Below are 12,501 nucleotides of genomic sequence, written 5' to 3'. Positions count from 1 at the left end.
CCAGCCAGGGCACAGTTCTGGAGGATGAGGAGGAGGAGATGCAGGAGGAGGAACCATGTTCACAGCAGGGTGGCACCCAGACCAGCTAATGGCCATCACTGGTGCGTGGATGGGGGGATACAGAAGACAGACGATACACCTCCCACAGAGGACAGTTTTTCGTGGCCTCTGGGCAGCCTGGCACACATCAGCGATTACATGCTGCAGTGTCTCCACAATGACCGCCGAGTTGCCCACATTCTAACTTGTGCTCATTACTGGGTGGCCACGCTGCTGGATCCCCGTTACAAGGACAACATACCGTCCTTAATTCCATCACTGGAGCATAATCGTAAGATGCGCGAGTACAAGCGCACGCTGGTAGACGCGCTGCTGGTGGCATTCCCACCTGACAGCGGGGGCACAGTGGAAGCACAAGGCGAAGGCAGAGGACGAGGAAGAGGTTGCCAATGCAGCTGGGGCACCGCCAGCACCTCAGAAAGCAAGGTTAGCATATTCAAAATGTGGAAAAGCTTTGTCAGCACGCCACAACAACCAGCACCACCAGCTGATATGTAACATCTTAGCAGGAGGCAACATTTCAGGAACGTGATTTGCGGCCAAGTATAGGACATGTTCTATCTTTGCACGGAACGGAGATACGGAAATGGAATGCATACGGAGTACATTCCGTTTTTTTTGGCAGACCCATTGAAATGAATGGTTCCGTATACGGCCCGTATACTGAACGCAAAAAACGGCCCGCAAAACGAAAAAAAAAAACGGTAGTGTGAAAGAGGCCTTCACCTGAGGGGTTAGGTTGTGTGATATTTGTATAGAGCAAGTCTTTATGGACGTGGCATTACCTAATATGTATACTTTTATCTATTTAAAAAAAAAATTATACACTAATATAATTTTTAAAACAAAAACAAAAAATCATGTTTTAGTGTCTCCATACTCTGAGAGCCATAGTTTTTTTTATTTTTCGGGGTAGTGGTCTTAGGTAGGATATCATTTTTGCGGGATGAGATGACTGTTTAATTAGTTCAATTTTGGGGTGTGTATGACTTTTTGATCGCTTGCTATTACACTTTTTGTGATGTAGGGTGGCAAAAGGGCTTTTTGACACCATTTTTGTTTTATTTTTACAGTGTTCACCTGAGGGGTTAGGTCATATGGTAATTTTATAGAGCAATAGAGCAGGTTGTTACGGACACGGCGATACCTAATATGTTTTTTTTTTTTCGTTTTTTTCTTATAAAATCAAGGGAAAGGGGCGTTTTTTTCTTTTTTTAACTTGAAACTTGATTTTTTTTATTGAAAACACTTTTTTGAACTTTTTTTTTCAAACTTTATTTCTGTCCTAATCTGGGACTTCAACTTTTGGGGGTCTGATCCCCTCTTCAGTGCATTACAATACATCTGCCTGTTACTGTATTTACAAAGTGATACACTAACAGGTTGCCTAAGAGACCCAGCTTGGAGCTGGATCTCCTCGGCCCCCGTAGAAGGCAGGTCCCGATGCTGTGCAAGGCATTGGGCAGCCTCTGCACGGCATCGGGCTGCCTCGTCACACATCGGGTCCCACGCCACAGCAGCGCGGGGACCCGATGTGCTCCTTCATCCGCTGCAAACCTCTTCTATGTCGCGGTCAGCGCTGACTGCGGCATAGAAGGGGTTAATCTGCCGGCATCTCTGTAAACAGTGATGTCGGCGGATACTGCAGGGGCCTGGCTATCAGGGACTTTTGCGTTAAGGGTATTACATTTAATCTTATATAGTCCTTTGGGGTACTAGTTAGGTGAATTCCTAAATATTTTACACTTTCCCCCTCCTCCTTGATCACCAGGGACCCCGGGATAAAGTCTCCTATTGGATCCAAAGGGATACAAGCAGATTTACTCCAGTTTATTTTTAAGGCAACTTGCACACTGGCATTTTGGTTTCAGTTTGTGAGATCCGTTCAGGGCTCTCACAAGCGGTCCAAAACGGATCAGTTTTGCCCTAATGCATTCTGAATGGATAAGGATCCGTTCAGAATGCATCAGTTTGCCTCCATTCCGCTTTAGAGGCGGACACCAAAACACTGCTTGTACCTTTTTGGTGTCCGTCTGATGACGAGGAGGCAAACGGATCCGTCCTGACACACAGTGTAAGTCAATGGGGACGGATCCGTTTTCACTGACACAATATGGCACAATAGAAAATGGATCTGTCCTCCATTGACTTTTAATGGTGTTCAAGACGGATCCGTTTTGGCTATGTTACAGATAATACAAACGGATCCATTCTGAACGGATGCAGACGGTTGTATTATCTGAACGGAAGCGTTTGTGCAGATCCATGACGGATCCAATGAGCAAAGCAGCCATCTAAAAGCAGATAAAAGCTTTTTTCTTTAACAAGATATATTACAAAGTTTTCTTATATTCCAGTGTACTATTCATTTATGGATACTGGAGGAACACATTAAATATACTAATGTAAAATATTCTATACACATAGAGGATATGCAGGTGTGTTATAAGGATTTATTGGTAATAAAGATACAATTGGTAAAATATCGCTGTCAGGACAAGTAATCACAGAAATTCCTGATAGAGGTGGGTGTAGCACAAACTTTTAACCATTTGAACTAAATTAAAGAGGTTGTCCGCTTTTTTATAATAATGACCTATCGATCATCAATAGGATAGGTCATCAATATCAGATCGGCAGGGGTCTGACTTCTGGCACCCCTGCCGATCAGCTGTTTGAAGAGAAAGCAGCGCTTGTACAAGCACTGCCTTCTCTGTTTACCTGCTCGCTGTCACAATTGAAGTGGCGAGCAGTGTAATTACAACTATGGCATCTCTATTCACCTCTATAGGACAACTTCTGTCTGTTCAAGTGAATGGGGACACCATAGTTGTAATTACACTGCTCGCCGCGGCTTTCTCTTAAGGCAGCTGATCGGCGGGGGTGCCGGAAGTATGACTCCTGCCGATCTAATATTGATGACCTATCTGTGCTACATCCATTTCCACATGGACTTGAAATTTGACTATGCTTTCACTACAGCGGTGTCTGCTTTTTGTGCAGTCAAAACAGATGAGCAAGCTTTGGCCAAGTTTGGTCTTCTTCAGTCCTATACAGGCTTCACTACTCTATGGTTTGCCAGGTATTTTTAACTCTTTCACAAATCTCTGTAACTGTAAGGGGCATACGACAAAATTTTTGGACCCCATGGGAAAACTGGCTTTCTGTGAGCTTTGACATTTACATTTTTTTTATTGGTACACAAATCTTAATTTTTACTAAATTGTACTTTCCCCAACTCCTATGTTGTAAAAAGTAGAGCAGGTGCTTTATAAATATGGCGCTCATTCTGAACACCATGCATCTACTTACGCCAGGCAACTGACATTGCCAAATCTCCTCTATACAGCTCTAATTCCATTGCCTCTCCCAAACAGTATAGGAATAAATGCGACTACCATTGAGCCCAATGCAAACTGTAAAAATCTCTTTTCACCAAGCTTCATCTTGTGGTGGCTACAGGTAATTATCTGGGATTTAAGCTGGGAACTGATAGAACATGGGCTTACTTTACCACATGGCACGCAGCAGTGATGTGGTCTGCCTCCATATCAAGGACCTCTTAATTGCATACATTTCATAATTATAATTTACTGCTCTTAATTGCCTTTCCTTTCTGTTGCATATGTTAGTTAAAAAAAAGAAAATGACTACATCCCTGCTCGAGTTCTTTGAAGATTAAAAAGATGTGATTTTTGGGTAAAATGTTTCCCACATTCATAAATGTCCTTTTTCATTGTGAACGGTTTTCTGATGATTATAAACATATGATTTCCGAGAAAAATATTTTCCGCATACTGAACACAAATATGGCTTCTCCCCTGTGTGAATTCTCCAATGTCTAACAAGATCCGATTTCTGAGTAAAGCATTTCCCACATTCTGAACACACATGTGGCTTCTCTCCTGTGTGAATTCTCTGATGTGTAATAAGATTTGATTTTCTGATAAAAATTTTCCCACATTCGGAACATGAAAATGTCTTCTTTCCTCTGAATTTACTCCTCTGATGTGCCTTCTCTTCAATGTGCATCTTTTCATGTGCAACTAGAGATTTTTTGAAAGCAAAACGTTTCCCACATTGTGAACATGAAAATGGCTTCTCTCTTGTGTGAATTCTCTCATGTTGAAGAAGTTCTAATTCATCGTAAAACGATTTTCTGCATTCTGAACACGAAAGCAACTTAATCTTTGTGTCAGCTCCTTGTTTAACAGAACTTCTCCCGCTTTTATTTTGAGTTACAGTCTGTGATGAATCAGAAGATTGGACCTGCTGAAATGGATCAAATGAAAGATCTTGGCTGAGTAGGGCTGAGGGTATAGCTTCATATGTTGCTTGTGTAACATCATGAGCAGTTGCCTCCAAAGCTAAAGTAATACAATGTCCATCTAAGCTCCTGGTACAGTCATCTGCAAGAATAAAACAGATTTTATTACTGTGAATAATATAACCATAAACACTTCTATATTAAAAAATTTAAAGAAAAACTGCAAAAAAAAATATTCTCTAACCTGCTACAAAAGGTACATGATTTAATCTGTGGTGAATATAATTTTCTTACCAGAGTCTGTATTTGTGAGTTATCACCTCCCTTCTGCTTCTCATCTGTGTCATGTGACCAGCAATCAGACTTTCCAAATGACACAGCATCTTATGTGTGGACAGGAAGTCAGTTTCTCTATGTATTCCTATGGGAGCCTCACTCTCATAGGAATGAATAAAGAAGTAGCTGACTTCCTGTCCTGTGTCAGTTGGAGATTAGAGAGTTGCTCACATGACTCAGCTGAGGATCAGAAGGGAGGGGATAACTCACAAATACAGTCACTGATGAGAAGATTATATGATGTAAATTTTTGCGGGAGTTCTACTTTAATACAAATTGCAAGGTATAGAGCAAAATTAAATTATTAACGTAAGACAGTGGTGAGAAAACAGATCACAATCTAGCGGAAGACTTCAGAGCAAGGACCGGTAGATGATGTTCGGGCACAAGGCTGTTCTCTTCCAGTTTTTCACCTCTTCCTAGGTCCATGTTAATGGCTTTCTCTACACTTTTCTAGTGAAATTCTCAGTGGAGAATCATGAAGAAATTTGTGAATCGGCGCTATTAGGTCGTATCTCTTTGACACACATTCTTGGAAACCTTTTCGAGAAAATTAGACTGACAGAGTCCGGGGGTTCAAATTAGTGCTCAAAAAACTAAATTAAAGTCCAATTGAGAAATAAAAATGATAATGGAAGGTCTCAGTCTAGATGCAGCTTGGTTGCACCTCTGTATCCACTTGTACTTCAAATTAGTCTCAATCAGGCCTCGAGAAAGCTTCGGAAGACGCGAAATGGCCGTAGGCCGGCTGCATCTGTGGAGTACTGTTTTTCTGCATCGTGCATATAGCTGAATATTCTACAAACTGGGATGAGTGCCGTGAAATATATCTATACGGCTTTAGTCTCAAAGAAGGCACTTAAAGGCAAGATCAAGAAAGGAAATACTGGTCTACATTGATTTATCACCATACTCTACCAAGAACAGAACCAGTTCCAGATCTTAAGGTACAGTTTATGGACGAAGTGACCAGCTTCCTACTAGCCTGAAGAGTCTTTATTATGTTATCCTAGAATCATTTTATTTTTATGAACAACCTCTCAGGCTTTAAGCAGCAAGCTGAAATTTTGGGGGGGTTTAAATGAAAAAAGTATCCTGATGTAGAAGGTCATAGTCTTCCAGGGCCATCGGTCATAGTAGGGGCACTACAAGTGGGGCATTATATCTATTGGGGGCACTATAGAAGGGAATTATACCTCCCGGGGGAATTGTGGAGGCGAATGAAACTGACTAGGGGTGTATGAATCAAGATTTGGATCCAAGATCCCAAGTTTATTCTTTCCCCAACTTCATTTTAATGCTGTCTCCGTATAGCATCAAAATGTATGTGCTGCACGGAGGCAGTATTGCAAGACTTTGGTGAAGAACTTCAGCCTTTGATTCAACGACTTTAAAACATTTTAAAACAGGAATCTGAAGTTGGCTTTGGATTCCTATTTTAACCCTTTCGCTACCAGCGCCGCACATGTACAGCGCTGGAGCGATGTGAGAACATGGCGCCCGCTTGCACGTGCAGCGGGCGTCCTGGCCAGCAGATCTCTACGGCTAATTACTGTGACCCGCAATAATGCCGACCGCGGTAATTAAATGCTTTAGATGCCGTGACCAAGTGAGGTCACGGCATCTAAATGCGCAAAAACCCGGAAGCTCACGCTTCTGGGCTTGCTACCGATGCCCTGTGTGGCCAAATGGGGCATCGGTACTTGCGCTGAACACTTTAATCCTCGCTGATGAGGCTTAAAGTGTTCATGCTGCAATTCTTATTTTGGCCACCAGATGGCAGGTCAGGATAAGAGATTAGCAATATTGACTTTCAATAGCAATTTAAAAATCCCTGAAAGAGCAAAATTTAAAATTAAAAAACCTAATTAATAAGCTCAAATATGAGCCACAAAATGATCACAATTTTTTTTTTAATGTTACAAAATATATAACAAATATATCTGTGTTTAAATCACCCCCATTTCCGTATAATTAAAAAAAAAAATACCTAAATAACAATAAATATAAACATCATGGGTATCGCCGCATCTGAAGATGCCCATACTATTAAAATAGAAAAAATAATAATTTCAATACGGCGAATGGCGTAATGGAAAAAAGGGTCAAAATGGACGATTTACCATTTTTTCATTGCTTCGCACACACTCCAATAAAAAGTAAAGCTTGTTCTGCTAAAAATGAGCCCCTAAACAGCTCAGTAGACATAAGAATAAAAAAAAGTTATGGGGGTCAGAATATGGTGATTTAAAAAATGTTTTTTTTTCCTCAAATTTTTTATTTATTTTTACACTATATAGACATAAAAAACCTATACATATGGGGTATCATACTGACCCAGAGAATGAAAAGCATGGGTCAGTTTTGCCGTAAACAAAACGCCGTGGGAACAAAACCCGTAAAACGGTGGAGGGATCGATATTTTTTTTTCCAAATCCACCCTATTTGGAATTTTTCTCCCACTTTCCACTACATTTTATGCCATAATTAATGGTGGCACAAGAAAATACTTGTCCCGCAAAAAATAAGCCCTCGTACAGCAATGTGACCGGAAATATAAAAAGGATATGGCTCACGGAAAATAGGGAAGAAAACTGAAAACGCAAAAACAAAAAGGGGTTGATATATTTTTAAAGTCACAGAATCGAAGGCCAAAGTTATTCCCGGAAGTCTCGTGAGAGATTAATTTTGCCTCCACGCAGCACATACACCCTTACAGTATTAAAACGAAGTTGGGGAATGAATCGACTTCAGATTTTAGATACAAAGCGCAATTTTCTCCCCCCTAAAACTGACTGGGGCCACTGCAGGGGGGCATTATACCAACAAGAGGCAAGACAAAGGGCATTATACCTCCTGGGGGCACTATTGATGGGTATTAAACCTACTGGGGTACTGCTGAGGGGATTATATCAACTGAGGATACTACACAGGGCATTATACCAACTGAGAGCGCTACAGGGGGCATTACAATGACTGGGGGTACTACAGAGGGGCATTATATTTATTGGGGCACTAGAGCGGGCCATTATAATTACTGGGGGCACTTTAGGTGGCATTATTACTACTGGGGGTTCTGTAGAGGCATTTTTATTATTGGGCACATTATGGAGGGTACTACTACTAACAGGGTCATTCTTGAAGAGCATTATCACTGTAGAGGGCACTATTACTAATGAGTACACTTTGGGAGAGAATTATTACTATTGGTGGGACTTTTGGGAGCACTTTGGGGACCATCTGTATGGTACTGTTATTTCTTCATTTTAGTATTTGAGGGCACAGTGTTGAGGTTAGCATGGGATAACACTGTTGGGACACCAGGAGGAGGATAACTAAACATGGCTGAAAGAAGTTAAGTGTTGTCTGGGCCGAATGGAGAAGATGAGGAAAGATAACGTCTACATCAAGGGAGACGTCCCTGAATATAATAGGTAGGTGGTGCTGTATTCTTCTGTACATGTGATAGCACGAAATGTAATGTCCATTAAAATATGTCTTTAGCATTGGGGAGGGGGTTAGATGGAGAATTTGACACATTTGCATTGAGATTTGGGCTCCAAATCTTTTGAGACCGTAGCAACACCCATGATTTCCACAAGTCCAAACATGTCCACGTGAAAACCTGCAACGTAGTAAATTCTGGTACCTGGGACGCATAGTTTGTGGCAGGGGTCCACCTGCGGTCATTTTCACTGGGCAGTGCTTAAACACTATCCCTAGTATGTCTACAGTTGGATTTCTGAAGGAACGAATCACTAGAAGAGGAGGTTGAGAGTACAAAGAGAACCTCATCTCTTCCTCCTAGACTCTGGTGACCACCATTCCTGACACTAATAGCTCTGATCTTCCATCCTCCCTCTCTTATTTGGGTGTATGTCTCCATGTTCTGTTCTGTGTCAGCACACAATAACATTTTATGTGACCCTAATAGGAGCTAATGGTTCCTCACTCTCAAAATCAGAACCACATTTTCACCCTTATTTGATTTCTATTTTGGTTGAAAAACCTTACAGAATACAGACCATAAAGAATTCAACATAAAATTGTAGTATCCAGTGAAGGAGTAGAATCTGTGAGTCTTCTCTGCTTTATTTACTGGTTACTACTCACCTGGGCGGTTATCTGTAGGAATGTCCTCTATACTCTGCTCAACAACCCTCACATCTGTCTCTGTAACAAGCTATGAAAGAAATAATGTAGAAGTCATCAGACAGTTGGAGAAGTTGTGTGGAAGGTTTTTTATGAACAGAAAATATCAGTAGTTAGATTGACAGCCAAACATGATCAAGCAGCAGTAGATGGTGAGGTATAATGTAGCGCTGAGAGCAACCAAATAATACAAGTAGTTTAAACCCTTAGTGACCACCAATGCACCTTTTTACATCGGTCACTAAGGGGCCATAGGCTGATGGACATGGTGGCCCTGGGCATGGTGGCCCAGGCTAAGCATTGCATGGGTCCAGTGCAGCAGAGAGCAGGGATTCGACCCTCACATGAGAGCCACTCTCCTGTTTTAACAGTGCTGCCTGGCAGGATCGCCGATCCAGGACATTTAATCTCTTACATGCCGCAGACAATAGCGCCCGGGGCATGTAAGCGGTTACAGAGGGAGTGGACTCCCTCTGTCTCCCATTGACACCCCGCAAATGAGATTTCCGGGTGCCGATGTCAGTGCAGGCAGGTCAGTGCAGCAGGCCAGGGCCTAGTGAAGGCCCCTAGCCTGCCTCTAGCGTGTCCCAGAAGGCTGTGCGTGTCCCGGAAGTGCCCTGCTACCCATTATATTCTGCAATAAATCCAGACCATCAATGATCACGTGCTTCTGATAATACGTCATTAGAAAACATTTCTTGTAATCTGCACGTCACCTGTATAATCTCATCTGTAGTGATACCAGCAATTTGCAGATGAAATTATATGCTGTAGACCTTTTGGCACATTAGTTACACTTGGGGCACCTCTTCAGTTCTCTTCTTCTGCCTTTGGGGGGCAGTGTGGCTACTGCAGTGTTCAGGCTTCAGTTGTAGGTTAGCCAGGGCCCAGAGGCAGGAGTTGGGTGGGCAGGCTTCCTGCTCGGTGGGCTAGGCTTCCAACTGGGCAGGCAGGCCTGTAGTCACAGTGCTCCTGCTTCCCTATTGGCACTGTAGGAGTGTATGTGACTCAGCAGATTGATGGAGTAGCTCTACAAATCAGCTTAAGATCTCATGCACATGAATGAGTGTGTGCCCCGCGCCCGTACTACGGCCTGCAAACAGAATGGGTCTGTAATCCACAAGATACTGATCAGATGCCCACGGAAGAATTATGAAGAGTTTCCAAGGGAGTTTGGTCCGTGCACGTTCTTGTGCATGAGCCCTAACACTGAGAACCACAATCAGGGGGACCACTTTCATATGCCCCAAAAGGAGGACATCATACCCAGGTGATGATATAACACACAGAATGGAGACCATAATCTATATATCAGCGTTGGCAGATATTACAGGCAGGAGGTAGAAAAGAGAGGAATGCAACGCCCAGAATGTCCAAGCTGTTATTATGGGATTGGCAATATTTCAGGACAGGGGTATAAGAGGAGAGGACTACATCTCCCAGAATGCCCAGGCCATTATTACAGAATAGAGGATATTTCAGGGAGGGGTATAAGAGGAGAGGACTACAACTCCCAGAATGGCCAAGCCATTATTATGGGATAGAGGATATTTCAGGGAGGGGTATAACAGGAGAGGACTATTAAATTAACCCAAATGTTTCTCAGGCTCACCACTTTTCCGATGCTGAGCCTGGCCCCTGCACTGATCACATGCCCCCTCTGCTCGACCCTACCCTAGGCACTTGCCCTCGGGTGCCTATTCGTAAATACGGCTCTGATGACAAAAACTGCATGCTAAGGGTCACAGAAAGAGGAAATGATCCACCAAAGGAATGGATGACAGATGTGTGACATACAGGTAGATAGTGGATGAATGAGCAGTACTGAACTGAATCTGAATTCAAGTCAGCAGATCAGCCAGGACACAACAGCAACGCAACAAGCAAATCTCAAACACAGGGAAAAAAAAGACCATCAAACTACAGATCCCAAAATACACAGATACAAAGATACAGTCACAGGACTACAAGTCTCAGAATACAGAACAAAGTACGAACTACCTGGAAGGGAATGCATCTAGAAAGCACCCAAAAACCAGAACTGTGTAAGGCCTGAATATATAAAGGCTAGACAATCAGAAACTCAGGGATCTCAAGTCTCCCGGAGGTTCAGGCAGTCTCCCGCTATTAGATAGCGGCTCCCTGACACCCGCATGTGAAACAATATATTCCGGAAAGGTTCACTGATAGCAGAGCAGAGAGATAAGAGAAGTGACAGGACACAGAGTTTAGATTACAGGTTGAATTAACCAATTAGGGTCAAATTGGCTTCTCAAGGAGAAATATATGTTAAAGGCATCCCTTCTTCTGTCTCATTCAGTAGCTATAGAACTATTGAGAGAGATGTATTTTTTTTTAAATACATTTGCACATTTAACCCTCCATTTTAATTATATTATTTACCCCAGTGTTAAATTCACCCCCCTGGATGCTTGTTTTTTTCCTACAGTGGGGTAGATAATTACACACAGGATTTTAAAGAATAAACTTCCTGACTCAGACCAAGAGCCGACTCAGCGAGTCAGCAAGTGAATCCAAGCATCCGCGCATGCGCAACCTAAGCTTCTGTTCACTTGCTTCTTGTCAGCTCAGCGAATGAACCGAAGATTCGATTCATGAATCGGTTCATTTAAATGAACTGATTCAAATGAACCGATTCATGTGAAAGATCCGAACTTCCCATCTCTAGTTTACTCGCAGTAAACCTTTCTGGCAACCTGTAGCAGTGTTCTCTTCTCGGCGCGTGCGCACAGTGCAAGAAGAAGCCGATGCCAGCAGTTCGCAACGGCGTATCAGGCTGAGCCTGTGCGCACGTGCGGGAGGGAGGGGAGAGGCGGCACTGAGGAGTAGAAGGCGACGCTGGGCACGAACGGCGATGCGTGCGGCTGGGCACCATGCATCCACAGACCTCCCCAGCTTGGGCACCTTAATTCAATGATTGACAGGTTAGTAAAACCTGTTTTTCCGCAGAATAAAGCCACAAATAGTTTTTATAAGGCCACCTTACAAATCAGAATGCTACCCTGGACATGAGCATATGTTTAGCTCACAGGGCTTATAGGTGGTGACAGAATCCCTTTAATCATATACATAAATATGATAATTTGAGGCAGGGTAATGAGCCCAGTCCTCCACACCATAGAGCAAAGTGTGCAGATACTGCATATGTTTGGAAAATGTAATAAAAAGTTTGTGAAAAAAAAAAAAAAGAAAACCTCCCTGAAATGAGTTTTTGCAGATTGGGATGTCTGGAAACTCCACCCTAATCACCAGACAAAGCTAGGCGATAACCATGCCCAGATTCAGAAACAAGGCAACTGAATAACAAATACCCAAACAAAATGAGAAACCAGTTGAAAATGAAGCAACAGGCAGACCCCTGTTGCTTGTAACAACAACCTAACATTATAAACTGGAATACAGTCAATTTTCATATCCTAAAAAGGAAAACATACACCAAACATGTCCTGAACACAACCATATCAGCAATATGGCCACATTATCAGTTTTTGGTAGGGTGGGCACCTTCACTGCCGGTTATCTGACCCAAATATCTACAGGTCTTCTGTATAAATCCAATGGGTTCCCTATTGCAACGAGCAGTCTCCATAACTAGAGATATGTACCGTAATGTTTATGGTCAGCTGTAATCCTGCCATCTCCACCTTTCCTATTATACAAGGATA

The 12,501-nt window shown here is 42.6% G+C and overlaps 1 protein-coding gene across 1 annotated transcript in view; it reads right to left on the bottom strand.

Moving 5' to 3' along the window:
• Nucleotides 1–2,918: 2,918 nt before the first annotated feature.
• Nucleotides 2,919–12,501, bottom strand: part of LOC121004464 (oocyte zinc finger protein XlCOF22-like) — a 125,976-nt gene continuing 116,393 nt past the window's right edge. The window contains exon 7 of the mRNA XM_040436695.1: nt 2,919–4,469. Within this exon, the coding sequence (XP_040292629.1) occupies nt 3,778–4,469 (692 nt within the window). The 3' untranslated portion in view covers nt 2,919–3,777. The remainder of the gene's footprint in view (nt 4,470–12,501) is intronic.

This window comes from Bufo bufo, chromosome 6, assembly GCF_905171765.1.
Source record: "Bufo bufo chromosome 6, aBufBuf1.1, whole genome shotgun sequence".
Taxonomy (NCBI): domain Eukaryota; kingdom Metazoa; phylum Chordata; class Amphibia; order Anura; family Bufonidae; genus Bufo; species Bufo bufo.
This window is presented reverse-complemented; position numbering and strand designations above follow the sequence as displayed.